The sequence below is a fragment of the Danio rerio genome, chromosome 9 (assembly GCF_049306965.1).
Source record: "Danio rerio strain Tuebingen ecotype United States chromosome 9, GRCz12tu, whole genome shotgun sequence".
Taxonomy (NCBI): Eukaryota; Metazoa; Chordata; class Actinopteri; order Cypriniformes; family Danionidae; genus Danio; species Danio rerio.
The window spans coordinates 23,584,444-23,612,000 of record NC_133184.1 but is presented as its reverse complement, the minus strand read 5'-3'; the positions used below and the strand labels follow the sequence as shown (position 1 = coordinate 23,612,000).

The 27,557-nt window shown below is 34.0% G+C and overlaps 5 protein-coding genes across 55 annotated transcripts in view; 2 read left to right on the top strand and 3 right to left on the bottom strand.

Moving 5' to 3' along the window:
* Window positions 1-1,451: 1,451 nt before the first annotated feature.
* On the bottom strand, window positions 1,452-2,380 carry crygm7 (crystallin, gamma M7). Its single transcript, NM_001020795.1, is given in 3 exon segments — window positions 1,452-1,931; window positions 2,013-2,255; window positions 2,345-2,380. Coding segments are annotated over 3 exon segments (525 nt in total). The 5' UTR covers window positions 2,354-2,380; the 3' UTR covers window positions 1,452-1,658.
* Window positions 2,381-9,382: 7,002 nt separating this feature from the next.
* c9h2orf80 (chromosome 9 C2orf80 homolog) lies at window positions 9,383-11,925 on the bottom strand. 3 transcript variants are annotated; one of them, XM_073912616.1, is made up of 10 exons: window positions 11,818-11,925; window positions 11,483-11,550; window positions 11,299-11,361; window positions 11,088-11,169; window positions 10,854-10,933; window positions 10,444-10,534; window positions 10,291-10,368; window positions 9,956-10,044; window positions 9,742-9,848; window positions 9,383-9,606 (listed from the first exon to the last, which is right to left on the bottom strand). In XM_073912616.1, exons 3-9 carry the CDS (start codon window positions 11,337-11,339, stop codon window positions 9,812-9,814), a joined length of 498 nt encoding a protein of 165 aa, XP_073768717.1. In that variant the 5' UTR covers window positions 11,340-11,361; window positions 11,483-11,550; window positions 11,818-11,925; the 3' UTR covers window positions 9,383-9,606; window positions 9,742-9,811. The 3 variants fall into 3 exon arrangements, with proteins under 3 accessions (XP_073768717.1, XP_068079695.1, XP_068079694.1); XM_068223594.2 differs by lacking the exons at window positions 11,483-11,550; window positions 11,818-11,925 and having other exon boundaries at window positions 11,299-11,387; XM_068223593.2 differs by lacking the exons at window positions 11,299-11,361; window positions 11,483-11,550; window positions 11,818-11,925 and having other exon boundaries at window positions 11,088-11,239.
* sgo2 (shugoshin 2) lies at window positions 11,874-18,150 on the bottom strand. Its single transcript, NM_001123299.1, has 8 exons — window positions 18,006-18,150; window positions 17,822-17,929; window positions 17,547-17,722; window positions 17,278-17,355; window positions 17,045-17,084; window positions 14,248-16,152; window positions 12,552-12,657; window positions 11,874-12,453 (listed from the first exon to the last, which is right to left on the bottom strand). Exons 1-8 carry the CDS (start codon window positions 18,034-18,036, stop codon window positions 12,354-12,356), a joined length of 2,544 nt encoding a protein of 847 aa, NP_001116771.1. The 5' UTR covers window positions 18,037-18,150; the 3' UTR covers window positions 11,874-12,353.
* A 791-nt stretch (window positions 18,151-18,941) lies between these two features.
* On the top strand, window positions 18,942-24,258 carry uchl3 (ubiquitin carboxyl-terminal esterase L3 (ubiquitin thiolesterase)). 3 transcript variants are annotated; one of them, NM_001024405.1, is made up of 9 exons: window positions 18,942-19,091; window positions 19,261-19,272; window positions 19,619-19,747; window positions 21,182-21,338; window positions 21,466-21,551; window positions 21,707-21,754; window positions 23,561-23,636; window positions 23,731-23,789; window positions 23,884-24,117. In NM_001024405.1, exons 1-9 carry the CDS (start codon window positions 19,050-19,052, stop codon window positions 23,965-23,967), a joined length of 693 nt encoding a protein of 230 aa, NP_001019576.1. In that variant the 5' UTR covers window positions 18,942-19,049; the 3' UTR covers window positions 23,968-24,117. The 3 variants fall into 3 exon arrangements, with proteins under 3 accessions (NP_001019576.1, XP_073768040.1, XP_073768039.1); XM_073911939.1 differs by having other exon boundaries at window positions 18,954-19,091; window positions 19,261-19,297; window positions 23,884-24,258; XM_073911938.1 differs by having other exon boundaries at window positions 18,954-19,091; window positions 19,261-19,339; window positions 23,884-24,258.
* A 1,185-nt stretch (window positions 24,259-25,443) lies between these two features.
* lmo7a (LIM domain 7a) overlaps window positions 25,444-27,557 on the top strand; it is a 76,500-nt gene continuing 74,386 nt past the window's right edge. For 46 of the 47 annotated variants that reach the window (XM_073911898.1, XM_073911891.1, XM_073911903.1 and 43 more), the window contains exon 1: window positions 25,444-25,747. In XM_073911898.1, the coding sequence (XP_073767999.1) occupies window positions 25,679-25,747 (69 nt within the window). In that variant the 5' untranslated portion in view covers window positions 25,444-25,678. The remainder of the gene's footprint in view (window positions 25,748-27,557) is intronic. The other variant, NM_001128231.1, reaches the window with a different exon arrangement.

The following is a 27,557-nucleotide window of genomic DNA, read 5'->3' as shown; positions in this document are numbered from 1 at the left end:
TGGCGAGGAACAAACTTCACCTATCGACGGAGTAAAGGGAAAAAAATGGTCACACTTTATTTTGATGGTCCGTTTGTTGAATTTAAGTTACATTGCATCTACATGCCAACTAATTCTCATTAGATTGCAAGTATACTGTTAGGCTGGGGTTAGTATGAGTTGACATGTTTTTTATAGTCAGTTAAATGTCTGATGAGGAACAGTATCAATAGATATTAAGAAGACAGTCTACCAATACTCAAATGGACCATCAAAATAAAGTGTTACAAAAAACTTCTTGTGCGAGCTCTGGTCTAGGCACCAGGGGCTGGAGAATGCTTGTGGAGAAGCTGCACTGACATCTGTAGTAACAGTTTTTTATACTATGGTAGTCAATGTTTACAGGTTTTCAGTTTTCTTCAAAATATGTTTAATTAGGTTTAACAGAAAAAACTCATATATTTTTGGAACCACTTCAGGGTGAGTAAATAGTTAGTACATTTTCAATCTTGAGTGAATTACACCTTTAATAATAGGCAGGTGATGAGCCACTAGTTAAAAGTGAGAGTTGTTACTTAAACTAAAGTAACATACCCAAAAAGTAATAAATTGTACTAGTATATATTTATTACCCTGGAATCCTCTGGAGGTTAAGGGCCATAATTACTAATCAAGCATATTTGCATGAGACCACAATCCCATAAAAGTGCAGATAAGAATGAAAATATAATATGAGGTATCTATTGACAATGCACAAATTGATGCACACAGACACAGCAGTTCATTTTCATGATGGCCAACTCAAACAAATGTATGTGCATTAAGGTCATCCACAAAATCCCTGTCTTGCGATGGAAATGTTTAACATTGATGAAAAATGATAATTATATAATGATATTATGAATTAAGGTTTTGCTAAAGTAAAGATCGAATGCATTATCATCATTGCGCTATTACAGCCATGTGTAATCTACTGGTTGTTAAGAGTTAAGGAGCTGTAGAGATTTTATTATTTAAAACATTGTAACATTGTCTTTAAATAGTCCTGTAAAGCCATACTTGGGATCCTTTTGCTCACAAGGTTGTCTGTTTGTAAACTGATCATTCTCAGGTGAATTAAAGCAATTAAAAGACAAACTTTGTCTGACGTTATTCAATTTCAGTCTTCACATTAAAATGTATTCCTTGTGAACGAGAAGAAAATTATTTGCCATTACAGTATCCATGACTTTTCCCTCAGTAAATTCTGACACCAGTTTTTATTGAATTTTTTTTTTTTACAAAAAAGGCTTGTGTTAGCGGTAAAATCTGGCCCTAAGTGTCTTGCTTAGGGGCTTTTATGTCACATATTTTTGTCATATTGAGCCAGTATTATTTTTATAACTTGTTTTGCACACTAATTTTTGATTAGTTATCCACTATTAATGCATTTTAGTATACAGCACAAGCAGAGAGAACACTCAACACCTGTCTCATAGAAGGAAATATCTCTCTAATTTTATTCAGTTCTCTGAACAGCATAAAGCAGTCTGGCAGCCAATAGCAAGTGTCATCATCTGGTAATGACCCCTCCAGGTTAAAGGTGCAAGAACAAAACTCAAAACACTTGAGCACAGACACCATTTTATTTAGTGTGTGAAAAAGGGCATACAGGAGACATTTCACAAGGACTCCTTTCATTAGAGATCCGTGATTCGTCTAATGGAGCCCATCCTGGAAGTCACACCACCCCAGTCATTGTAACTCCTGTACTCGCCAGGCCTCAGGTAGAACTGCCTGCCCGTATAGTTGGGCTGCTCATACACGAGCCAATGCCCATCCATCACATGACAGGAATGGAAGTCGGACATGTTGAAGCGATCCATGAGATTGGGGCAATCATCCATGAGCTCCATCATCCTGCCACCCATGTCTGAATGCTCGTAGAGCCTCATTTTGAAGGACCCATGGTGCTAATAGGGAAAACAACAGAATGTTAAGACTAAGTGTGAATGCAGGTCGTTGATAAATCAATAATAAAGATCTGTCTTTACCAGTGGAATCATCCGACAGGATCTGACACAATCATTCATTCCCATAGTACGCATGTAATCAGGGTATTCGCCACGTCTCAAAAAGTACTGACGGCCCATAAAGTTGGTGCGGTCGTAGACCATGAAGCAACCGCTTTCCACTCTGATAGAGTGGCAGCGGTTGAAGTAGGAATGCAGGTCAGCGCAGTCACTCATGCACTCATGGTAACGGCCACCGAAGTTCCTATCTTCATAAAAGATAATCTATAGCAATGGTAAAAACACATAGCCATTAGATAAAGTCAACACCACTATAACAACTCATGATTAATATCTAACTAGTTTTTACAAACCTTTCCCATGTTTGAAGGATCTTTGAAGTTTTTTTCCTGTTCAAGTGCCAAATACTGCTGGAACTATAAATATATATCCGAGAAGATAATGGTGCTACTGTTGTGTTGTCATTTAAATCACCATGTACTCATGTCAGCAGAAACTGTACTTGAATATAGCAAACCTGACTGTGTGTTTTAGCCTGCACAATCACTTTGATTGCCTATGTAACATTAGATTTTTCCAGCAAAGCCAGCTCTGTTGAAAGCTGCTGGAAAGGTCTGGGGAAACAACACATCAGTGTTAGCCTGCATTTAGTATTACACATCAACAGATTGTTTGAATAAGAACATTTAATTTAAACTGAAAAGTTTTGTTCTTGCACTGTTCATTTTTGTAAATTCCATAGTATTTATCTGTAATTTGAACTGTATTTAACTGTTGTGCAGTATGTTACTGTATTTTAAAGTTGCACTGTGAAAATTCCTGTATATTTTAAATTAAAGATGCACAATACTGCAAATGCAAATACAGCAATGTAAATTATGCTGTAATTGTAAATATGGTATCTTTGTTGCCAGTAAGTTACTGTAGATTCTACTGGAAATTGTTAACAGTGTGGAGTTTGCATGTTCTCCCTGCGTTTGCTTGGGTTTCCTCCTGGTGCTCTGGTTTCCCCCACAGTCCCAAGACATGTGGTATAGGTGAATTGGGTAGGCTAAATTGTCTGTAGTGTATGAGTGTGAATGAGTGTGTGTGGATCTTTCCCAGAGATGGGTTGCGGCTGGAAGGGCATCCGCTGCGTAAAAACGTGCTGGATAAGTTGGCGGTTCATTCCGCTGTGGGGACCCTGGATTAATAAAGGGACTACGCCGAGAAAAAAAAAAAATTAATAAATGAAGAATGTGGGTTAACTTTAGTGAAACTATGTTAAGAAACTTTAAATGCAATTTTTCTTAATACTGCCAGATTTCAGATATACATATAGTTGTATCTTGTCCAAAGATTTGGGCTATGAAATTGTGTGTTGGTTAGTCCATTTATTTAATCCCATTATTTGTGATTAAATGAATTCATTCATTCATTTTCTTTTCGGCTTAGTCCCTTCATTAATATGAGGAGGAAACCCATGTGAACAAAGGGAGAACATAAAAAACTCCACACAGAACTGCCAACTGACCCAGCCAAAGCTTGAACCAACAACCTTCTTGCTTTGAGGCGAACATGTTACCCACTGCATCTCCCAAGCAGTATTCAGTGAATGATTATTATTATAGTTTATGAGCATATCCTCTAAATAAAGTCAAGTTTTTGTGCATTTGCAGCATTTCCATCCAGCAATTTTAAATGTCATATTGTGAAATCTGCATTAAAAGTAGGTGAATGGCAATGATAAAAGATTGTTGTCGGAGCATGATATTGGAGCATGATATTTTGGTATGGATAAAAATCTAATTATTGAATTGTTGTTGGCTTTTGCCTTTTATAGATAATTTTGATCTGGAAATGGACTGGAAGTTGGAAATGACACTGAACTTAAGTGGATTGGCAAAATGACTAATTTGTCTGGTGTAGGATGGTTCTTAATCAAAAGGAATCTTAACTCTCTTAATTTCATATACTGTAAACTGCTTGACTCCAGCAAAAGTACAAGAAATAGTGTCATACATTTCTCAAAAAAATATTTAAATATTTAAAATGTATGTCAATTAAATTTCAAACATAATGGAACATTAATTTAAAAATATATATATATATAAATATCAATATATATATACATAAATATAAATATAAATATATATATATATATATATATATATATATATATATATATATATATATATATATATATATATATATATATATATATATATATATATATATATATATATATATATAAATAATTTTGCCTAAAATCTGTATGCTGGATTATGGACAGCTGCTTAAGTGTGAACAAGCACTGAGAAAATGAATAGATACACTGCAAAGACTTTAGTTTTGTGACAATTTAATGACAAATCAATGCTGAAAAGGCACAGTTATTGGAGCTTTCAAAATCAGTGATTCTGCGGAAGGAGCCAATTGTGGCACATGTGGCACCCCAGTTTACAAACTTGTGATATTCACCAGGAGCCATGAAATACTGACAACCTAGAAAGCCAGAGTGTTCATAGAAGGTCCAGTGGCCCTCCATGACATTGCAAGAGTGAATGCTGTGACAATGGAAACTTTGATGAATGGATTCGCAGTCATCATTGAATTCCATCATCTGACCTTGGAAATCTGGCCGATCGTATATATGGATTCAGTGAGGTCCTTCACTATTCTGAAAAACAGTTGAGCTTTAAATTCAAAGTTTGTAAAGTATAGGGTGTACAGTCCTGGTGCTGGAGGCCTGATGTTTCACAGACTTTGTCTCAAACACATCTCTGCCTGGTAATTTCTAATGAACTTGGAGACTCTAATTAACTTAGTGTGTTTAATAAGGCTGGAGCTAAACTCACAGCGGCCCTTCAAAACCAGGTTTGAACACCCAAACATACAGTTTGAATGTTTAAACATGCGTACAAAATTATTTGTGGCAGAACAATAAACATCAAAGATGGAACAAAATATTAAAGGCAACGAATCATATACAAGAACTGACTAAATATATTATGAAAGCTTTACAGGCATATCACTCACAGAACAAATTACGGCATGAGCAAATAGTGTCATTGTAGCCCATCCAAGAGTGATACTCAGGATATTCTTCTTTGGTTAGCACATACTGGTGTCCAGAGTAGTTGGGCCTTTCATACAAGACCCAGCAGCCGATCTCCACCCTGGCAGAGTTGCATCGGATGAAATGAGGTTTCATGTCTGGGCAGTCACATTTAAAGGAGCAACCCTGGAAGTTTTTCTCCTCATAAAAGATAATCTGTGAGTGAGCGATGTCACTGATAACAGCAGTACAGACAAATGTAATGTGTTTGTTTATACAATTGTAAAAAAGTCAAAAACTAACTAAATTTCCTTTAGAATTACAAGACACAAAGTTATCATCTTCATCAGTTTCATTTACCTTACTCATTTTGATGTGAGTCTCAGAAGTGGTAAACAAGAGAAACAGTCAAACAAATTAGGGCAGGAGGTCTGCTTTATAAATGTCCATTAGCATGGTGGACCTAACTTTATTTGTCCTCTCAGTGACTGGGATTTGGCACTCTGATGCCGCTGCCAACCTTCTAATCCCAACCATAGATGTAAAAGCCCTGATTCATCAAATCAAAATTCCTAGCTGGCAAATAACTGACCTCAGTTACCCTCCTCTGTTTTGATCCAGAGTGTAATGAATTGCTTTACACAATGAAATTATTGGTCTCAATAAAAATGCATCAACACATCCATAACTATTTATAATGTATTTGAAATAGTATTTCATCAGCTTTATTGATAATTGTTAACATTATACAAATAATAAAACTAACGCCAGTGGATTCACGCACCAAAGAGTAAAACTACCTTATTTACCCACCATCATGCTTTTTAAACCTTTATAAGCTTCTTTCTTCTCTTGAACACAAAATAGGATATTTTAAAGAATACTGGTTGCTGGAAAACATTGGCTTCTGTAGTAAAAAAAAATGCAATGAAGCTTCCTATTTTACCCATTTGGTGTCTTCAGAATGTGTCTGTAAAGTTTCAACTCAAAATACCCCTCAGATAATTTATTATAGCCTCCAGAATCTGCCCATTTTGGTGTCTGAATACATTGTAGCTGTTTTTGTAGCCTGTGGCTTTAAATAGAAATGAGTTGGTACTGTCCACCCACAGTTCCCGCGTGCCTTTTTTAAATTTTATTGTTGCACAAAGTTTACATCACGAAACAGGGAAAAATCAACATCTCAAGGCATGTTTACTATTAAAATAAATAAAAAAAATTGCAATTATTACACCTGCAACAGCAACAAGAAGCAATACAAAAGACCTACATCAAAGGAAAAAAATTACAATAAATATTCTGAAAATGAAGTACAAGTCAGTTATTTTATTTTGGTTTCTGAAGTATTTGAAGCCTTAAGCAACTTGCCCTACCTCAGAAAGAAAACATGTAAAAGAGGGCCTGCATTTTTTCATTTACAACAATGAATATGATATTTACCCATTACTAAAATAAAGTTCACAACATCAGAAAAAGAAAAATGTAAATCACACTCATAAAATAAAATATCTTCTAGAACAATACAAGGGACTGAAATCATCTTTACTGTAAGCCAAATGTAGAAGTCAAACCAGAATTTAGAAGTAAATTCACAAGAAAAAATAAGTGATCAAGTGTTTCTGGAAGATTTGAACAAAAGCTACACTCGTCAGCATCGAAGTTAAATCTTTGTTGAAGAAACTCATTCACATGATATTTCCTAAATAAAATTATGTAATGAGTTTCCTTAACCTTGGGTGCTACAGGACATTTAAGATAAAAAGTAAAAGCCTTAACCTCTACTAAAGGTTCAACAACTCCTAGATGATGTAGGAGTCCATCTATTAGCCCAATGACAAAACTAACAGCATGGTCGAAGGTTTAATGCCTGTAAGCCTTTTCTAGTGCTTCTGAAAATAATTTTATTATTTATTAGAATTTATTTATATTAGTTTTTTAGCTCCGAATTCAATCTGACTCCAATTTAAATGATCCTAAAATTTAGATTGTATTTCTAATTGTAAGAACGGATCACATTCATCATTTATGATTTAATTTAGAGTTTTGATATTTTCTGAGGTTCGATATTCTAATTGTACGTTCATTAGGGACCTATGTCGCTCAGAGTTTCACGCCCCGGGTTTGCGCTTCTTCTCACGGACAATATGTCGGCACTCTGAAAATAGTCAGAGGAAGCAGGATTAATCATATTTGAAGAAGCTGGTCACATTTATGCTTACCTAGTCTTAAAAAACAGATCCTTAGCCAAGCCCATACAACTTGCTACTTCCAGTGGTTGAATGACTAAAAGGTCTACATGTTATCGGCATGCAATGGCTAACAATAATCAAATGTGCCTATTAATCAATTCAATTATGCCATACTATAAAGGTAATGAAGACTCCTCTAATCTACTGTATACAATGAATTCGCAAAACTCCAGAATTAATCAAAACTTAATATTTTATTTGTCAGGTAAAATTGTATTATGCCAATTACATAATAAATCATCAGGAAGCCAATTCAGAGATGAGACTGTAACAATACAACATCCATTAATCAAAGATAAATCAAAGAGTTAAGAGATGCATACCTGACCAGAGAAATACATTGCAGCATAAGTCTCAGAGATGCTGCAATGGGGTGTCTTTTTACAAGATCTCCCCCTGTCTTAAAGCACATCTTACCTTATATACTCAAGTCAAAACAAACAGCCATAAATTCTAACAATAGAAGTGTCACAGAAACCCTGGCCTGGTGAATTTGAGGACTTAACCATCTCTGAGGAGGGAGAGCATCTTATCAAGATCTTATAGAAGTCAAAAACCAAATCAACATAAACCAGTGAAATAATACTGTAAAATTAAGACCACTTTACCAATCACACAGAGACATTTAAAATGATACCAAACATGAATATAGTGCTACAAGATACACCATATTAAAACCTTGAACATTTTATGTGAAATGTGCTCTAATCAGAAGGTAACATAAGGGTCAAGAAGGGGGGCTTAGGTGGAAGGAGAAGGGTGACTTCTTCGCATCACCCACTGCTGTAATGTAGCTCTGTTTCTCCAGCCTGTGTTTGCATTGTCAACAGTGATTTGAATAGAACAGTTAAACAGCTGGTTTCTTCATCACTTCTCTTGTCTAATGAAATTCCACAATAGTTCTGAGGGTCTGATATTTTGGATCCTTACAATGATAACATAATCACCCATGCATAATAATGAGTTTAAATTCTTTGTAAATAAGCTTGTTGTATATTTACTATTAAAATATCAACATTTGATATTTTAAAGGCGGAAGAGAAGTAACATATGTACATGGGGGATCAAAATGATTACTTTGATATACAGTTCATGCATGCGTGTATCTCATCATGTATTACGTCAGATAAACAGCACAGTGACAGAGACACGGAAGCTGAAATACAGCTCATTAGTCAAAAATACCAAGCAAGTTAATTTCATGTATTTGTGGTGAAGTTTATTCAAGCCTTTCTGAAATGATGAGTCTCACACAAATGCTGTTTGGAGTACACACAAACACACATATTAGCGTTTACTGACACCATGTGGCCGTGGTGATTATAGTGGTTAAGAATTAGATAGCAATTTTACTGTCTTTATTACAAACATGCTCTGTTTTAAACAGGTTTTAAACTATAAAAAGCACAGAGAGTAGTAACATATTTTAATCCGTTTATTTGCGAAAAAAAAAAAAAGTTCTGTGGACGCGTGTATGTTATTATAGAAACATGGTGCCTGTCAATCAATTTGGTCGGTAGGAAAACTGCACTTCTATGTCACATTGCGGTGGGCCTCAAAATCAATGGGATTTGAGTGCTAATTTAAATTCAGGAAATTATAAAAAAAAAAGATTTGTTGGGTTTATATCAGTGAAAGTGGACACACTTTTAATATTGTACTATACAAACACTATAAAATACAAATGAAATCAAAATTAGCCATATTGAGTTTGTTAGCTCACATAGTTTTGTGGTAAAACAATTTATCTGAACGTGTCATTAAGAAAAATGTTTAAGGTATTGGGCATTATTAACATACTGTAACCACACCCCTCCAACAGTCAGTTGTCAGTTTTGACGACAAACAGAAATGGTGAGGAGGTGTTTGTTGTTGTCATACCTCTTCTAAAACCCATTTGAACGAAACACCTACTTAACTACTGTACATCTATTCAGATCCCAGTAGAATAAAAACAAGCCACGCTCATTTAATTTTCTTATTTAATAATACATATATATATACATATATATATATATATATATATATATATATATATATATATATATATATATATATATATATATTTTTTTTTTTTTTTTTTTATAAAAGCAATTGCAGCTTCCGGTTTATGTGGACTTTAATGGGTGCCAGCTACCAGCATTTTTCAAAATAACTACTTTGGTGTTCAACAGCAGAAAGAAACTCAAAGTTTAAGTTGAGGTGAACTATCCCTTTAAATGTGTAAAGACTGCGTGTTTAATAAACCATGCTGTTGTTTTCAATCCTGCAGAGATTCTTGTGAGCCTTCATAGTGAGCAGTTGCATCTTTTAAAGATTCTTCACTGTCCTGTATTTGACAAAACAGGTACAACAGTTACAGTACACAGTTTGAGCACTTGATGGCAGTAGTTATCAACTTTTCAATGAGTACGCTCTCAATGCTTTCAATGGAAGCATTAGGGCTCAACTGACTGACACTCACACTGAATGAGGAGCTTGAAGAGGACCTGGAGGAGGACTTCGATGTTTCTGACACCGGAGAGACCTGCTGCTTATCCTGTTCCTTGATCCAGCGTTTCAGAGCTTGGACTGGTAACAAAACAAAATGATGAAAAAAGAAAGCATTTGTTCGCTCTATATTTTCATCAGTATTGCTTCCATATTATGAATTTTGGTTCATATAAAATGTCACATACTGTGTTTTTTTTGAGCAGTCCACTGCTTTGAATGAACTAAGCATGGCGAATGGATGATAAGAGAGGGAAAACGGGTGCACGATGTTGCCCTGTTAAGGAAAAGGCTGTGTGGTTATTTCCTTTTTACAGATAATTATAGATAATTAACTTAATTTTTAAAGTAACTTAGTTGTTAATTAACTGAATTATTTGTTCATTTTGATTTAATGCATAAATGAATCAGCTTTCACAAATTTTATTTATTAAACACAGGTTTGACTTTTTTCCATATTGAATATTAATTGGTCCAATTGTCATCCAACATTTGCTCAAATTAACTACGATAAATGTCATACCTTGGCATCATTATGAGGGTAAGATGCAGATGGTTTGCAATTGTACAGAAACAGAATATCTTCTAATGGTAAGTTGTTCTGAAAATGAGGTGAAACCTGGTTAAAAACCAAAAGAAATTGCAACAGGTTCTTTACCCTTATTATTGACCTTACCAGAAGCATTCCAGCAAAGGAAGAAAGAATCATTGCTTCTCTTTCCAAGCGATTGGGATACTGGCTAAAGTGTCCTAAACTGGCACTTCCTCTACAAGTACAGTTCATGGGCAAATGAGGCACAAATATTTGTAAAAGCACTGCATACATACACCATAAAATGTCTGTGGTAAAAAAAAAAATCTTTAAAAATTATACATTAAAAAAATCTGTAACTTGGTTAAAAGTTTTTATTAATAAAAACGGTGAACAACCATAAACTGACTTCCCAGAATTCTGTGTGAAGTTTTTTTTTAATCAGTTGTGTACATTAAAGGTACATCTTCTTTGGATAAATAATTGATCATGCTGGTGTATAGTAGTTATGTAAACGAAAGTGACTGTCTTCTATTAGAATGTATTCTACTCACATATCATTATCAGCTGTATTCAATCCTTCATCTTTATTGAGCCTCCACAAAGCCACACTTATAGCCAAGTCATAATGTGCCTAAATTAATCAGACAAGTTTCATTCTGAACATGATCAGCAATACATACATGTTCTATTGTGACGTTGTATAACATTTTAACATTTAAAAAAATAAAATAAATAAAAGTTCTAGTCATAGAGATTGTACTGGTCCTTTAATGTGGATCAATTACCAAATCATCCAACATAGTAGAAGTGCTTTTCCCCTTTGGATCAAAACTATCTTCTCTGAATCGTCGTCCAATATATTCACCACTAAAAGAGTTTAGGAGACATATCTTTCTGTAGTCGTTACAAGTTTTAAACATTATTTTAAAGACAAGCCCTCACAAAATAACTATTTCACTAATCTAGATTCAACTCAATGCATTTTAGGCTACTTACAGCAAGGTTTTAACATCCCTCTTGACTCGCTTGGCTTCCATATTTCAGACTCTCGCTGAGACACTTATTAATAAGAAGGTGTTTATTTAAACTCAGTCTGAAACAATAATTTAAATCCACTTATAAAATGATTGCTGAGAATATGAAATGGACATTGCAAATAAAACAAGTTTAACAAGTTCACCTTAGTGGTTAATCCTTTGCCAGGGGCAACACTAAACACATGAAGAAAACTCCAAGCTCAGTTGTTTCCTATTAACAGGAAAAGTTAGATGAACATTTGACAGGGTATAAAACAAACAAGGGTTAGATTACCCAACACCTAAAGCATGACAAAAACAAGCTCTACAAACACTGAATACATTTTAAAAAGAACTTATGCTGTATAGAAAAGACCACAGTTTAATATAATCCATCGACTTTAACCTTGATGCAAAAACACACTTCACCTGTACAAACAGAAAACCAACCTGCCTCATGAATACTAAATACACATAGTTGTATACAAAGATGACTTACCTAAAATTCTAGCACAGATTCTGGCACAATAAGAGAACTACGCATGAGAGGGTTCGGGCTGCTTTCAGACAGCATAAACTGGTAGAACAGACACTCCTACTTGATCTCAGAACTGTAGTCATCTCATGTGAACAGTCCTCTAAATTATTAATTCAGTCCTTCAATCACTTTAACGCTGTCGGCCAGTGTTTGGTTACATAACACACAGATACAACTGCTCAATAGCATGTATATGAAAGCTGCTGTAAAGGGTCCTGAACACAACTGACTTTTATACGATTAGCAGGAATGTAGCACAGCTACAACGTAGAATCAATGTTAAACTACACATAGAGCAGATTCTCTTTATTAAACACTAAAATAAATATGTAAAATTCAAACAATGTTTCCTAAATACACAAAAAAAGGAAAGCTGAGATCCAATGCAATATTACCAGCTGCAGGTAAAATACTTTAAAATCAAACTATTAAACATTTTCATTACATAAAAAGACAAACTTAAAAAAAAAAACATGTCATGGGGACAGGGGGGTTTATCACTCCGAAATGAGTTTCTTCTTTTTCTTCTTTTTATCTTTGAACACTGGAGAGTTTAAGAATTGTGTATCAGTGTACTTGTCCCCTCGCCTCATTTTGCTGCAAAAACAAATAAATAATTAACAAAAATGATTATTCTGCATCAAGGATGAAAAATATTATACTTTTTGATACTGTTCTATTGAAGGACGACTCACCAGTTGATTTTTGGCTCTTTGTAGGTGACTGGTGTTGCTCGTCTTCGCGGTCTCCCTAAATCAGCATTAACTGTGTTTGTTAGACTCTTCATTACCCTTCCTTCTTCTGTTTGAGGTATAAACAAAAAAATATATATTAAAAAAATTATCATCAAAAACCACATCAGAATGATGAAGTTTAAAAGTGAAAAGATTATGCATCTGTATTAAAAATAGAAAATGTTCAGTTCCTAAAACATCCCTTTTCATCCCTGTGCTCTCAATGCAGTGTTTTTTTAGTATTCATCACTTACACAACCAATCAAATGTTTAAGGTGAGTAGGATTCTTAAATGTTTTAAAATAAGCTTCTCCTGCTCACCAAGGCTGCGTTTATTTAATCAAAAATACAGTACAAATTGTAAAAAGTTATTGCTCTATAAAATACCTGCTCAAAAGTAGTTTATCGTTTAATTTAATCATTTCAGTGATTTTCAAGATGAATTTTCAGCTTCATTACTTCAGTCTTCAGACTCGCATGATCCTTCACAAATCACTCTAATAATAATAATTATTATTAATGGTAATAGTAATAAAAGCAATAATGACTGTAGAAATGATTTCATTTAAAACTACATACAATAAGAAAGCAGTTATTTAAAATGTTAATAAATATTTACCTTTCTTTACATTTTATAAATGCTGCCTTGATGAAAAGAATCACTTTCATCATTAAAAAAAGTATGTGAAAAAAGTATTAGTGTATGTTTTTACTCTAAACCAGACAGAAAATCAAAAGTACCATAGATGCCAGCAAGATGATATCCAAGCTTTGTTGGTGGCCATACAAGGGCACCCCTTATCTTTTTTTATTTCTTTAAAATAGCTTGAGTTTACAAACCATATTTTTTCATAATTTCACAGTATGAAATAAATATATTCTCAAGCCATGGAAAATAACAAAGGTTTCTACCAGCTTTAAATCTTTTACTCTTCCTAAATTACAATAAAAAATATACAATAACAAAAATAAGAAGAAGTGAAAAGATTTCTATTTAGGAACTTTTCAGCGATATACAGTTTTTCCCGATTACATTCGTATTTAAATTGCAATCTACTGATGTAAACTACTGACATAGATGTAACATATGAAGTAAAATCCCAGCGGTTTAGAAATGTATGCTTATTTATGTTGATTTGCTTTAAAGCATGGGTTTAAAGTTACAGTGCTCCCATTTATTTTGATTAATTTAGCTTTTTTAACATGTAAAAGCCCACCAAAACTCAAATGTCATATGTGAGTAAAATTGTCCCCTTGTTTGTGAGTGCACTGCTCTGCATGCCTCTGTCACATTCAGTAACATGAATGAGGAATGATTTTGTTCATATGGCTTATTCTGGCTTTATCTTTACCTGTCATTAGAACACACAGATATGGTTGTTCGTTCACGAATTAACTGCTGCATTGCAAGAGAATTCTTGCAATCTAAGCAAGAGCAATTACATAATATTCAGACAAAAAGGTGCTCTTTGGTTTTCAACTATTATAACTAATGTGCTAAAGAGTGACTGTTTTGAGGTGAACTTGAGCGAAATTTCAGTGTTTGCCTATGACCAAATGAACCAAACTAACAGAGAAAAGGTTGTTTTCAATTTTGAAGCAAGTGTTCCAAACAAACCAGGTATTAAACGATCAAAGAATAACATATAAGACTTACCTGGTAATTGAGTCTTAAAGCTTGAGTCCTGGTCCTCATAAATGTTGATAGTCTGAACTCTAGTCTGTGGTTGAGGGCTGTGAGCACAGCTTTCATCTGAGAGCATCACACTGCAATCCTCAATGGCCTCCCAAGGAGGTCTCTCTTCTGTGAACTGAAGGTCCTCACTAAAACAGCCTAAAGTCATATTATATTTATCCATGGTAAATGGACTAGTGCTCTTTACAGAAGAAACATCTGTTTTATTAGAGAGATGATCCTGTTCAAAAATGGAAAACGCAGCATCAGCCATTTCTTCACAGGCCGTATTGTCAGAAGATGAAGTCATATACATTTTCCTGAATCTGCTCTCTTGTTCTTGGTTAGTTTGATTCAGACTTATGTAAGGAACATCCATGTTGATATGGCCAGTCTGATCAGCCTTGCCAACAGATGAAGGAGAGCTTATTTCAGGCATTTCTGCATGGTGATTATCTAGGAGATCCTCCTCTGCGGCTAAGCAATGAGATTTCCATGGTGGTAGTAAAACATTAGACAAAGGCCTGCATTCAGCTGCTTTCTGAAGACTAATCACATCTGGACTTCTGGTGGACACATTTTCATCCACATTCACAGGACATTTTTTTGGTTTCTTTGTTAATGAATTGGATTTTTCTTTTGTTGGAACATTCCGATCTTTAATTCTATCTGCTCCCTCTTTCCTAGGCTTCTTAGCTTTACCCGGCACTGATGTAAATTCAGAGGTTTCCTCTACAAGACCGATTTGCAAATCCTGTAAATGTTCCCTGTTGTAAGCTTTTTTCTTTGATCCGTCATGAGAAACAGGCTCTGGCTTCTTGTAATGTTGTGCGGTGACATCTAAACCAATATTTAGAGGTGATGTTTGGGTTTCTACTACTTCCAGTAAACCTTTTGCTTTGTTAGAATCATCAAATATATTGCAATCTGTCAATGCTGAACTCCTGTTGATTGAGTGACTTGTTTGTATCACATAAGTTCCTCTCTTTTTCTGTGTATTGTTCTTTTCAAACTGAGAAAGCAGGTGCGCTGGAGTTTTATTTGTGTGTGTTTTGACTTCACTGAGATGCTTATCAGTACCTGGATCTTCTGAGCATACACTAATGGCAGACTCCACATTTTCATCCACAAACAATGAACTGAGATCCATCATAGGTTTTGAGACTTTGGTCCTCCTGCTCTTCTCAGATTTTAACCCATCGTGAACTACAAATGTTCTTCTTGGTTCATGGGTGTCATTAGTCTCTTTTTCTTTGTTTTTTACCGTTTTACTCGAAGGTTCAGAATTCTCAAGCTCAAGATCATTACCACAATCGTTTAAAATATTACTAGGAGGATCTTTGGAGACTGTATATGTTTTTCTTAGATCTTGGTTAGGTTCTTTCGGTTTACAGGTGCGCCTTTTAGAACGAGAGGTGATATGAGTTTTCCTGCGAGCGGATAGTAATTCTGTTTCCTGGCCATTCTGAACAGTGGTAGAGCACTGCTGTGTCACAGTGGTCATATCTTTTGGCACAGCTATTGAATAATCTGATGAAAATTGAATTAGCGAGTCTTCCACTCCAGATACACCATCACTACCTTTTTCAGACAGACACACATTCTCCTTTATCTGATGTTCATCTGTAACTCTAGAGGTTCCTGCGTTTGTTTCCACTGTCAGAATTTCAGAAGGATTGTCACTCATGGTAATATCCATTCTAGAGTCATTTATGGTGTTTTGAAGTGCTAAATTGTCTTCCTTTTGGTTGGGAGCATCACTATCTGTAGCTCCTTTGACCATAGCAGTATTCACTGATTCAGACTCAACATTATTATGATGTTGTGGACACAATGTTAGTCTATTTGGCTCTCGTTCAACCTCTTTCTCCATTTCAAAATTCTGACCTAAAAAAAAAAACAGACAAAAAGCAAACCAAGATTATTAAAATCACATAAACTTTTAATGTGTTATCTGTAATCTAAAAGGTGCATAACATTGGTTTACATAAATTAGGATGATATAATATCAATCACCCACACTTAAAAAAAGGCCAATTCACACGGCACCACCACACACTGACCAACACAGGATTACAATGTGTAATTTCTCAGACATTGCAAAACACAGCAAAACAACGTGTGCATGTTTAGCTGGCAAAAGCAGGCACTAACCAAAGCCAACATTAATCTGACAAAACCTGATGAGGTCTCTGCTGCCCTTGGTCAGCATATGTCAGTAAGCGTCAATTATCTATCACACTTTAACTGTTTGCTCTCCCAAACGGATGACCAAATTTTGACTGTTTTAAATAATCACTGTTACATTTATTTAAAGAATGACTGTTTTAACTAATGTAACACACAGCATTGTTGGTTTACAAAAAAATCTAACAAACATAATCCCTTTGCACCACTACACTTGATTATAGTTTTATTGTAAAAAAAAAAAAGAAAAGAAAAGAAAAAGAAATCATGTTAAATGATAATCTGAAAAATTTTATGGCATACTTCAAAAAATAAAGATGATTTAGTATTCATTTTTTATATTGAATATATTATTAAATAAATTGGTTACACTTTATATATTTCATATTATGTATAATTCTGGTACTTTTACCATAAAATTGGTAGAGGTAGATATTTTATAAATTATGGGATGTGTTGAAAAAAAATGCATTGAGTGTGTTAACTAATGACATTAGGAGATGAGAAATGCAAAATGTTTTTTTCTTGGTGGGGCAGTTAAAGGGTTAAGGAACCTTATACACGATAAATAGCCAACAGTATTTTCTCATACCCTCACTGGTGTTGTCTTCAGTGTCAACACTGTCTGGAACCTTTACAAAAAAGAACATTATTCACATCATTAATAACCAAATTAGTTGTTTATAACAATGTGACTATTTAACAGTTAGCTATTGCGAACAACTTACAAAGCTTGGCTGAAAAAGTACTGGTAATATGGACAATACTATTAGAACAACAAGTCTCACAAAGGTAAACTATTTGAAAAATATATCAACTACTTACCTCATCATTACAAAAAATGTCAACGGCCTTTGACATCGAGTTCAGGGAGGAGTCATAAAACTCTTTTATAACAGCAAACTGGAAATGCATACATTTTAATAAATAAGTTTTTTTAAGTAAATTAGATGGATCTTTATTAACTGCTATGAAATTTCTGTCTTATGTTTTGATAGAGGTGTCAGGATAGATTAAGCATGAGGTACAAGTTAAACTGTAGCAAGAATAAATGGCATATAACAGACCAGGACTTCACTCTCTAACAGACTCACCAGTTGTTTGTTTTTATGACGCTGAAAAGCAAGATCAAAATGAGTTGCCTGTGCATCTTTCCTCAGCCTCACCACCTCTGCCTCCAGTTCTCTGCTCCTCTGCTTCTGAGCAACCAGAGCCAAGGCCAGAGCTTTGTTATTGCTTTTCAAAGAGAGCTTGAAGAATGACGAGGTATCTGACAGACAATGAAAGTCAAGTTACTGTCACGAATCAGCTCGTTAAAATAAGACCATGAACGACCGTTTGATCTGTTCAACGTTAAGTAATTTCTTACTGTGTATTTTCGTCTTTATCTTGGCAGCGTACACAGATGCCGTTTGTTTGCCCATTCTTGTGTTTTCCTTCTCTTTAGATCCCATTGTCAGCGTTTTATCGCTTAGAGCTGTAAAAAAGAAACTGCCGTTATCATTAATAATCTTAATTTGGACTACTCGCCGTTAATAAGAATATTTACAAACCTGATTTTTGATTATATTTGTCTTTATACATGTTACAACGCGTCTATCCTGACAGCAACTAACATTACTGAGCGTAACATTAAATCAGTTTGTACATATTTAAAACCAAACAATGCCGCGAACACTTCAAAAATTTTCTTCTCTTGTGATTAACAAAGTAGTGGACAGAAATGAACAGTTGAGTATCGCCACCCACCGGACTAAGTCAGTAACGCACACGAGACAGTAAGAGCACAGAGAACGTTAAATCGCCAACAAATATTGTAGCAAAGTTTTATACACACCAATTTAGATTTGTTCAAGCTTCTCTCCTTTTCATAGAATTTAAAAAATATTTAAAAAATTTATTTAAAGTCATAAAACAGGCAAAAACCAAAAGTGCCTCAAAGTTCTCTAAACTTTTGTCAGTTATATGGATTTACCCCCTGAATGTATTTTAATTTGCAATGGTTTGATTTAAGGTTTTTTATGCTGCTGTTATTACTGTGTACTATATTTTTTATTATATGCAGCTTGGATGCAACGTTATATATATATATATATATATATATATATATATATATATATATATATATATATATATATATATATATATATATATATATTTCGCAATGATAAAATAACTACATAACTCAAAATAACTCAAAGAGGTAATATTATTGATATTTTACAAATCACAATTACGGTGTTTATAAGAAACTTGCCGTTGTGTAATCTATATTTTGATCTAAATTTTATATTAACACATTATACATGTATTATATACTAAAATAGTAATGGTACGTTTTAAGGAATGATGCCGTTTGGAATTAGTAAAATGTTCTTTGAAATAAAATATGATCAGAATATCACCTTGTAAACTATTAAACGACGACTTTTATTTTGAAGTTTTTAGCCGGTCTTTATGTCAGTGGCTGAGTTCACAGCCCCGCGCGCACATATTCCATTGAGCTTCCTCCTCAGCTGTCAAAGCCTCTGCACACCATTGCTCGAGGTAGCAAAATCATCTTTTTATTTAGGATTTTAGGCAGAGCTTAATCTGAGATGGAGGGCCAGCGCTGGTTACCACTGGAAGCAAACCCAGAGGTAAGAGTTACTCCTCAATCTCACGGTCTTTCGCCGTGAATTCAGTTTTTTTTCGTTCATCCGTTCGTTTTTTCATTGGCAGCTTATAGCAGAAACGGTAAGCTGCACCTCATGTGTTTGACATCCTATTTTATATGACACTGTTTTGTGTTCTGTGTCTGCTTTACAGGTTATGAACCAAGTGAGTAGATGTCTCGACTCTCTGGGTGTGTCTAGGATTCAAAACTTGTGCCAAATGAATGAATCAGGTTTATTAAAGCACGCTATGATAAAGCTAATGGCATCCACTTTGATTTATTATGCTTATCAACACTACTACTGAGCTTAATATGTTGTTTGTAGCGTTATTGTTTTTTTAACTATTGTAAAATATTATTTATATTCCACTTTAATGTATGATAAATCTGTTTAAATGGAAAAGGTTCTTGATTGAGCAGGCCCTTGTCTCTGTAAACGGCCTCTATTACTACTCTTATGAGTTAGGACTTGTGTTTAATATGTATTTGTTGTGTTATACTTTTGTTAAGTTTTTACGGCAGCTTGGCTTGGTACCCACCTGGCAGTTTGGAGATGTGTACGGCTTGGAGCTTGAAGTTCTCAGTTTGGTGCCAAGGCCTGTGTGCGCTGTACTTTTGCTCTTCCCTATAACAGAGAAGGTACAATTGCACTTTACACCCCTATAGACTTCATGTCAGCAAACAAGCTCTGTATTTATAGATGCTTCTTTGTAGATTATGGAGGAGCAGCTGAATCTGGTTGATGGTAGCATTAGCCAATTTTGTACATTTATATTTTGCAAATTATAATACATTAAGAGACCACTAGAAATGTCTCAGATTTCATAGATTTTATAAAGGTCTGGTAATGTTTCTATTAGATTTCAAATTTTAAAATGTTGTTTTAAAATGACGATTGAAGAGAAAAAAAATTGTTGTGTCTGCAAATCAGTGTTATTCTACCATATACTGATCACAAGGCATGGGCCGGTATACTATTCTGATGGTTTGATGACGTTGAATAAAAATATCACGGTTTCACTGTATTGTCATTACTGCTCTAACATATATCCTTTTTAAATGTCTGAGTAAAAAACTCTAATTTTTACCCTTCAAACACAATATATTTTATTTTGCGAAACACCTAAAATATTTTGAGACAGTAAACATGTCAGGCTAAATAATTAAAACACAAAATTAACTCCTGCTGTGGTTCAAAACCGCAGATTGTTTTACAATTTAAAACGCATCTTTGAATATCTTTTCTACTGGAGATACTGTTACTCAAAAAAAAAGTAAATAAATTTTACACGTACCTTAGGAACGTAGAAACCTTGACTTTTCCAAACTGCAGTATACCTTGAAAACTGTTATCGTCCCATGCCTGCTGATGACCCAAAAACGAAAATTTACTCCTTTTTAAAAAGATTTAAACCTTTAGGTTTCTTTCTTCTGCTGAACACAAATAAAGATGGCCAGTACCCATTGACATCCATAGTAGGAAAAAAGTCCATGGAAGTCAATGGCTGCTTTTCTTAAAAAAAAAATAATAATTTTTTATGTTCAGCAGAAGAAAGAATCGTAAACTGGTTTAGATGAAGTGAAGGGTGAGAAAATTAAAGAATTTAAATTTTTAAGTGAACTATCACTTTAACTTGTCTGACATTAAAATAATGGGATTGTCTAACCTGCCAACATTCCTTTTTTTTCCTGGGAGTCTCCTGTATTTCACACTATCTCCCGCTATCCTTTTGTTTTGTTATTTATTATTTTTGTTATATATTATTTTTTCTTTTTTGTTACCATCTGTAACATTCCTGGGTTGCCAACTTTGGTATAATATCCGAAAGCAGCAGCCGATAACTTTAAACTTTGGTTTCCTCAATTTACAAAGAAATATATACAGAGAAAGCATATTCAATGCACGTAAGCCTCAATTATTTCAAATGCTCTTTATGAAAATGTCAGAAAAAGCATAACATTAATTTCTTGCACCAGCCTAAATGCTTGCCTTATTTACGTGAATGAAAGTCTTGTAATGCAATTTCTTGGATGATTTGAAATTAAAATTAAATATTTTTTTCCTTAATGTAGTATGAAACCTTTAGACAGGAGGAAGAGGCAAAAATTAAAGGACAAGGACAAGAGGTGTCCTCAGATGTGTACTTTATGAAACAAACCATCGGCAATGCTTGTGGAACAATAGGGCTCATTCATGCTGTGGCAAACAATCAAAATCATCTAGAGTTTGGTGGGTATCATTGCTGATTTTTGTTTTTTTTTAGGCATGTTTTCCCTGCTTTTAAAAAAAAGATAGCCACTTGTTATGCATTAATATTCTTGTTTGCAGTATGTTCATAAAGTTTTACTTTTTCCAGAGCTCAATTCACCACTTAAGACATTTTTACTCCAGTCTGCAAAGATGAGTCCAGAAGAAAAGGCAGCTTTCCTTGAAAAAGATGAGGTGATGAAATTAGGTATTTTAGTGCAACAGTGTGCAGCTGGTTGTTACACTTTTTTTACTGAGGTTATCAGTAACCAGATCTGACTGTTATCAGCAGAAATCGAAAGCACTTAACTGGATTAAACTAAACTATCCTTTTTCTAATATTATTTCAGAGTATTCGAGTAACACATGAATCAAGTGCTCAGGAGGGACAAACAGAGGTCTGTATTTTCTAAAAGTGTGGTTGTTAGTAGAGATGATACAGTATTGATCATAATATTCCATGGTTCAGTATGCATATGGATATTATGGTTTTTCGGTTTTGCAGTAATGTACAAATGAAATTTGCATTACCCCCATTCCTTTTATTAGTCTCTAAACTGGCTCTGTGCATGTTACAACACATGTCAATGCTCTGAAACAAGGCTCCCCTTGAGAACATGTCACATTAGTGAGCACTGAAGTAGTAGACGCTTTCACGTAAAATTAAAAGTGATGTGAGCCCTTATGTCAGCATGTGATCTGAGAAGTGCCTCCTCTTAACAGCTGAATGAAAAAGTTACTTAATCTTTGCTTCTCAACAGAAAAACTCAGTTATGACCAATAATTATGTCCACCTGTCCAGCTTGACAAGCCTTCAGTCAATTATGCCTTGGCATGGAAACATCCAGCAAATTGTGTTGTCTAACTTTCTCATTGTCCTGCATCTTTGCTGAGTTTTAAAGGGCACTTATTTTACCCTTTTTACAAGATGTCTCTAGAATGTGTCTGTAAAGTTTCAGTTCAAAATGCCCATCAGATAATTTATTATGTAATGAAAAATCTGCCCGTTTTGGTGTTTGAGGTCAGTGTAGCTGTTTTTGTAGCCTGTGGCTTTAAATCCAAATGAGCTCACCACTCTGACGTGCATGTCTGCTTCTTATGCGTTTCACCAGATAAACAGCACAGTGACAGAGACAAACACAGATGAAGGTAGAGTTTGTGGTAGAGTTTATTTCAACTGCCATTTGCAGTACACGCATACAGTACATATGCGTGTTTACTGACACCATGTGTATGCATGTTATTATGGAGACATGGCACCTGTCAATCAATTTGCTGGGCAGGGAAAACCACACTTCTATATCACACTGCGGTGGGCCCCAAAATGGGAGGGATTTGAATACTATTTTAACATCAAAAAAGTTTTTAAAAAGAGACTTACTGTGTTTTCTCTCACCCAAATATGACAGTGGATGCACTGTATATACACACAATTCTGTCTAAATAGCTTCCAAAAGTTGGTTTTTATCATAGGTGCCCCTTTCAAGTAAAATCTTATTCCTGCCCTGTGTTTTTAATATTAATCAAACAACAAACTATCATGAAACCACTCTGTTCTTGACTGTTATGGTTAACCTTTTAGTTTGTATATTGAAGGTTATAAATGGTCTGCAATGTTATTTGATTATATTTTTTAGTTTATCTAACTGAAAATTACTGTTAGGTACATAAAAAATCTGAAAATCACTGTTTATTTCAGAATTATCTTTGCTATATTGTTTTCATATTGTAATGTATTTCGCTTGTAGAGATTTTTGTTTGACAAAACAATATCAAAACCATGACTTAAAACCAAGCCGGTCAGTAAGAAGTGTTTTGGTGCATCCCTATTTGTTGTTTAAAACAATACGTATTTGCATACATTTTAAAGTTTATGCTAATTATGTTTTATTTTGTTAAAATGACATACTGAAACCATTTAAGTCACCATTTTTTTCAAAAACCGATGTAACAAGATCATACTTTAGTTAGTTTTCATAAATTATTATTTACAAACCTAATTCTTGTATCAGAATGGCATGTTGCATATGAATGTTGTCTGGTATGTAAGTATCTATTAAAAAGCTGCAGTGAAAAAGAAATGATCAGTCCTTATTTTGTATAATTCTATTACTCCAAGAAACTGCTTTTAGGCGTTGGTTGCTATTCCAGTATCGTAGAAAATGTTAAGCATACTCATATATTTGCCTTTTTCACACTTACAGGCTCCAGGTTTAGATGAAAAAGTGGATTTGCATTTTATTGCCTTCGTAAATGTTGACGGGCATTTATATGAACTGGGTAGGTGAATTTGAAAGTTTATGTAAATACTTTTTTTTACATTAATTGAAACGGTGAAGCCTCATATTAAAAGTTTGTTTTTCATTTCTTTTAGATGGTCGCAAACCTTTTCCAATTGTTCATGGAAAGACCACAGAGGACACATTTCTTGAGGTGAGGTTTTTTTTTAAAGACATCCCTATAGACAAGTTTGTGGGCATTGTTAAACGTGTTCTGTGCATTTATCCACATTTTGTCTGATCTACAGGATTCTGCAGAGGTCTGCAAGAAGTTCATGGCCCGTGATCCTCAGGAGCTTCGCTTCACTGTGGTGGCTCTTTCTAAAGCATAAATCTCCTTGTTATTTAAGAGAAAAACTGCCAATCATTCAGAAGTGCTGAATACTTTAAACGTTTAGCGTTTATACAGTATAACTTCAGTTTTGACTAACCTTTAAAGTTTGTTAAAAGTTTGACCACTACAAGACAAATTTGATGCAAAATAAAAAAAATTAGCCTATTTCAAAAGATGTACACACTTAAGTACTAATAATAATAATTTTGTATCTGACTGTTGACACTGCTTGAAACTATTGTTTATTTCTCCAAAATGATATAAAATGCACTCAGTGTTGATTAAATAAGCTCATCTTGTGTTATTCATTTTGCTTAAAGTTTATTAAAAATCCTGATTTATACAGTCTTTACATATTTACAAGAACGTATGCTCTTTTTAAAGCAGTATTACACCTTTACCAACGTTTTGATGAGTATGTTTCATTTTTACAGCTTTCTCTATTATAACAAAAAATCCAGATGAGAGTCAAATTGGGACCTTGTTGCTGTTGTATGATGAATGATAGGTTCAGTCCCTAAACACAAGCAGTAGAAGTGTTAATATTTTGTTTTAAAATCCTTATGTTTTTCCTTCTTAAAGCAATTAAAATGTTTAAAACTACTTGTGTTTATGATACAAAAAACTCCCATGTCCAGTGATTCCAATAGTATTTGTATTCTGATTGCTTAGTCATACAGTTCAGTCAAATACATCTGAATGATTGTTGTTTATGCGATATTCTATACATTTTCACTTAATAAATGTGTCAGGGCCTGACTTTAATCTTGTCTTCTAGAAACTATCCGAAAACAAGCTTCAAATATACAATTCAATGATAGAATGCATCCACTGTCAAGTGTTTATGTTAAATTGAATGCAAATGTGACAGGACTGACATAAACATGAGGGCAACTGTAAAATAGTGTTTATTTGTAGAATTTATTTATATTTTCATGTTTTTAAATCAATTGATGTGAATGATAAAGTCTTAACTTTGTTTCTTCCAAATAACTGTTTTTAGCTAAACAAAAGTATTAAAGCTGTAGGTCAAGGAAAAAGACATGTTAAAGTGTTTTTTAAAAAAGAAAGAAAGTCTGAGAACCGAGTGAGTGACATTCCTTTACAGAACAACTCAACCATCAGTCTACTTTAGAAATTGTTGGGATTTTTTTTATTCGTTGTATATATGTTCTTATTTCAGGGATAGATAATGAACATTTCTGGTAGAATATCGCATGCAATTGCAGCAGAACGTTTTTTTTTTTTTTTTTTTTTTTTTTTTTTTTGCGTCCAAACAAAAATATTAAACCAATACTGTCTTGTATTTAACAGTTTAGACGTGTCCCCCCACTGCTTTATTGAGGTCTCGAAGGCATATTTTTCTTCTGTCCCTAAAGGAATTTGATTCTACCCTCAGCGCCTGAAGTGTAACCTGACGGCAGTTTAGGTGTGTATCCTGACGCACTAGGGGGCGTATAAAATACACAACTACAAAGTTTCTCAGTACTTGGCAAAACAAGAGGGGATTTAAGTTTTTACGCTGCGTTCTTTGTTACTGTTATATAAGACTTGCTCGCTGAATTTCGACAAAATGATAGTTTTGATACAGGCATTCGAGTAAGAAAAACGTTATACTTGCTACCTTTTAATTGTAAACGAAGGCAGGTAGACTTAAAAATAGACTCGACTTTACGCGCGTGTTTGTGGTGGAGACACGTTGACCGGTGATGGAGTGGCGACCGCAGTCTACTGTGGACTATGAGACTGTTTACTCAGAAGCACAGAGATGGATTGAGGTATTTTTTCTGACTTTCACACCTGTTTTAGATAGATGAGGACTGGTCAGGAAATTGATACTTGAAACCACCATACTATGAGGTAACTAAATACAATGAAAAAGCACTGATTCGATTCATTATAATCGCTCTATATAAGGACCTGTTGAGTTTGTGTTTAACATTGATGAGAATGTATATAAAAGGAGACATTTTGGCAATTTTACACTGCATGCTAAATGATAAAATAAATATTTGGTACACACCATGTAAGTCTATTATATGTGTGATTTGTTTAGGGTATGGATTTTTCTTATTTTAGCGAAATGCTTTGTTTGTTGATATCTTTGCACTGAGTAGTTAAGTATGGAGTTAGCTACAGTATATGTATTTTTTTTAGGCTTAACAATTCATATAACTGTGTTACATTGTGTATTAAATGACAGTGCATTGCTGTATATTTCTCCACTTGCAGAACACAAAATATAATGAAGAGCACTGTAAAAATTATGTTTAAGTTATGTTAATTATGTTTTCTGTATTTTGTGATTCAAGGTTTTTTTCTCTGGTAACCCTACAATAACAGTATATAAATAATGATGCATTAATATGTAAACTTTATTATGAATTAATGATGAGTTAATGCATGTGCTAATCATGAACTAACTTTTAATTAACATGAGTCACAATAATTTATGTGTTAATAACGGCTACCTTAATTACCTGTTAGTATGTCATTAATAATAATGTCATAAATTAATTAACATTTAAATTTAAGCTAAATGTTGCCTACATGAACTCATGAGCTATTAATGTATAAATATGCCATGACTTTCATTGGAGGGGCACATCACCGTTATCTCATCTTTAACTACTCATAAACTCCTCTGTTTAAACTGTTGATGTTGATGGAACACTTTTTTTATTGTATTCAGTGTAATGCACTAGCATGCATGGAGTTCATAAGTAGTTAACAGTAGCTTAATGATGATGTTTCCCTCTAAGTAAAGGCATGTTATTATTCTATATTTACATATCACAAGTTCATGATGGTTAAATAAGCATAAACTAATGTGGTAGTTAATACATTAATTAACAAACAATCATGTACTAACAAGTAGTTAAGGTGGCCGTTATTAACATGTGAACTCTTGTGACTCATTTTGTAGTTAGTTAGTTTATAATTAGCACATGCATTAACTCATCATTAGTTCATAATAAAGTCATGCTTAGTTTACATATTAACACGTTGTTATTTATGTACTGTTATTTTAACATGTTACTTCTCTCCTATTAATTTATGCTTTTGAATTGTATTACGGGACCTTGATCTTTCTTACAAAAACTTTAACCTTGAAAAAGGAGACTTTCATTCAACTTAACATTTTAAATAATTTAAAGTGATTTATTGGTTTGGGTTTTGTATTTAACAGTACAAAAAAAATAAACTGACAGCATTTTCGGTCATTTTGCAAACATTTCTTTGTGTATTATTTGTTAATTCATTATGTTATTCAAACTACAAATAATGTCAATAAAAGTCACTTTGTGAAACTTTACAAGTGAATTTTCATCATTCAATTTCTACAGAGCAGAGATCAAGGTTTCATAGTGCAATTCACAACTTTAAATAAAGAAAAAAACTAAACACGGAAAATGACACGAGAGTGAGCAAGTAAAGACAGGATTTTTCTCAAATCACTGAAAATCCTTTTTGTTTTTCCATCAAGCTCAGAGTGGAAACATAATTTTCACACGCTTTACTGAGTTTATTCCTCCAAACCCGCTGGAACCTTCTTAGTCTAGGGCACAAATGATTAGGACTTGCCTA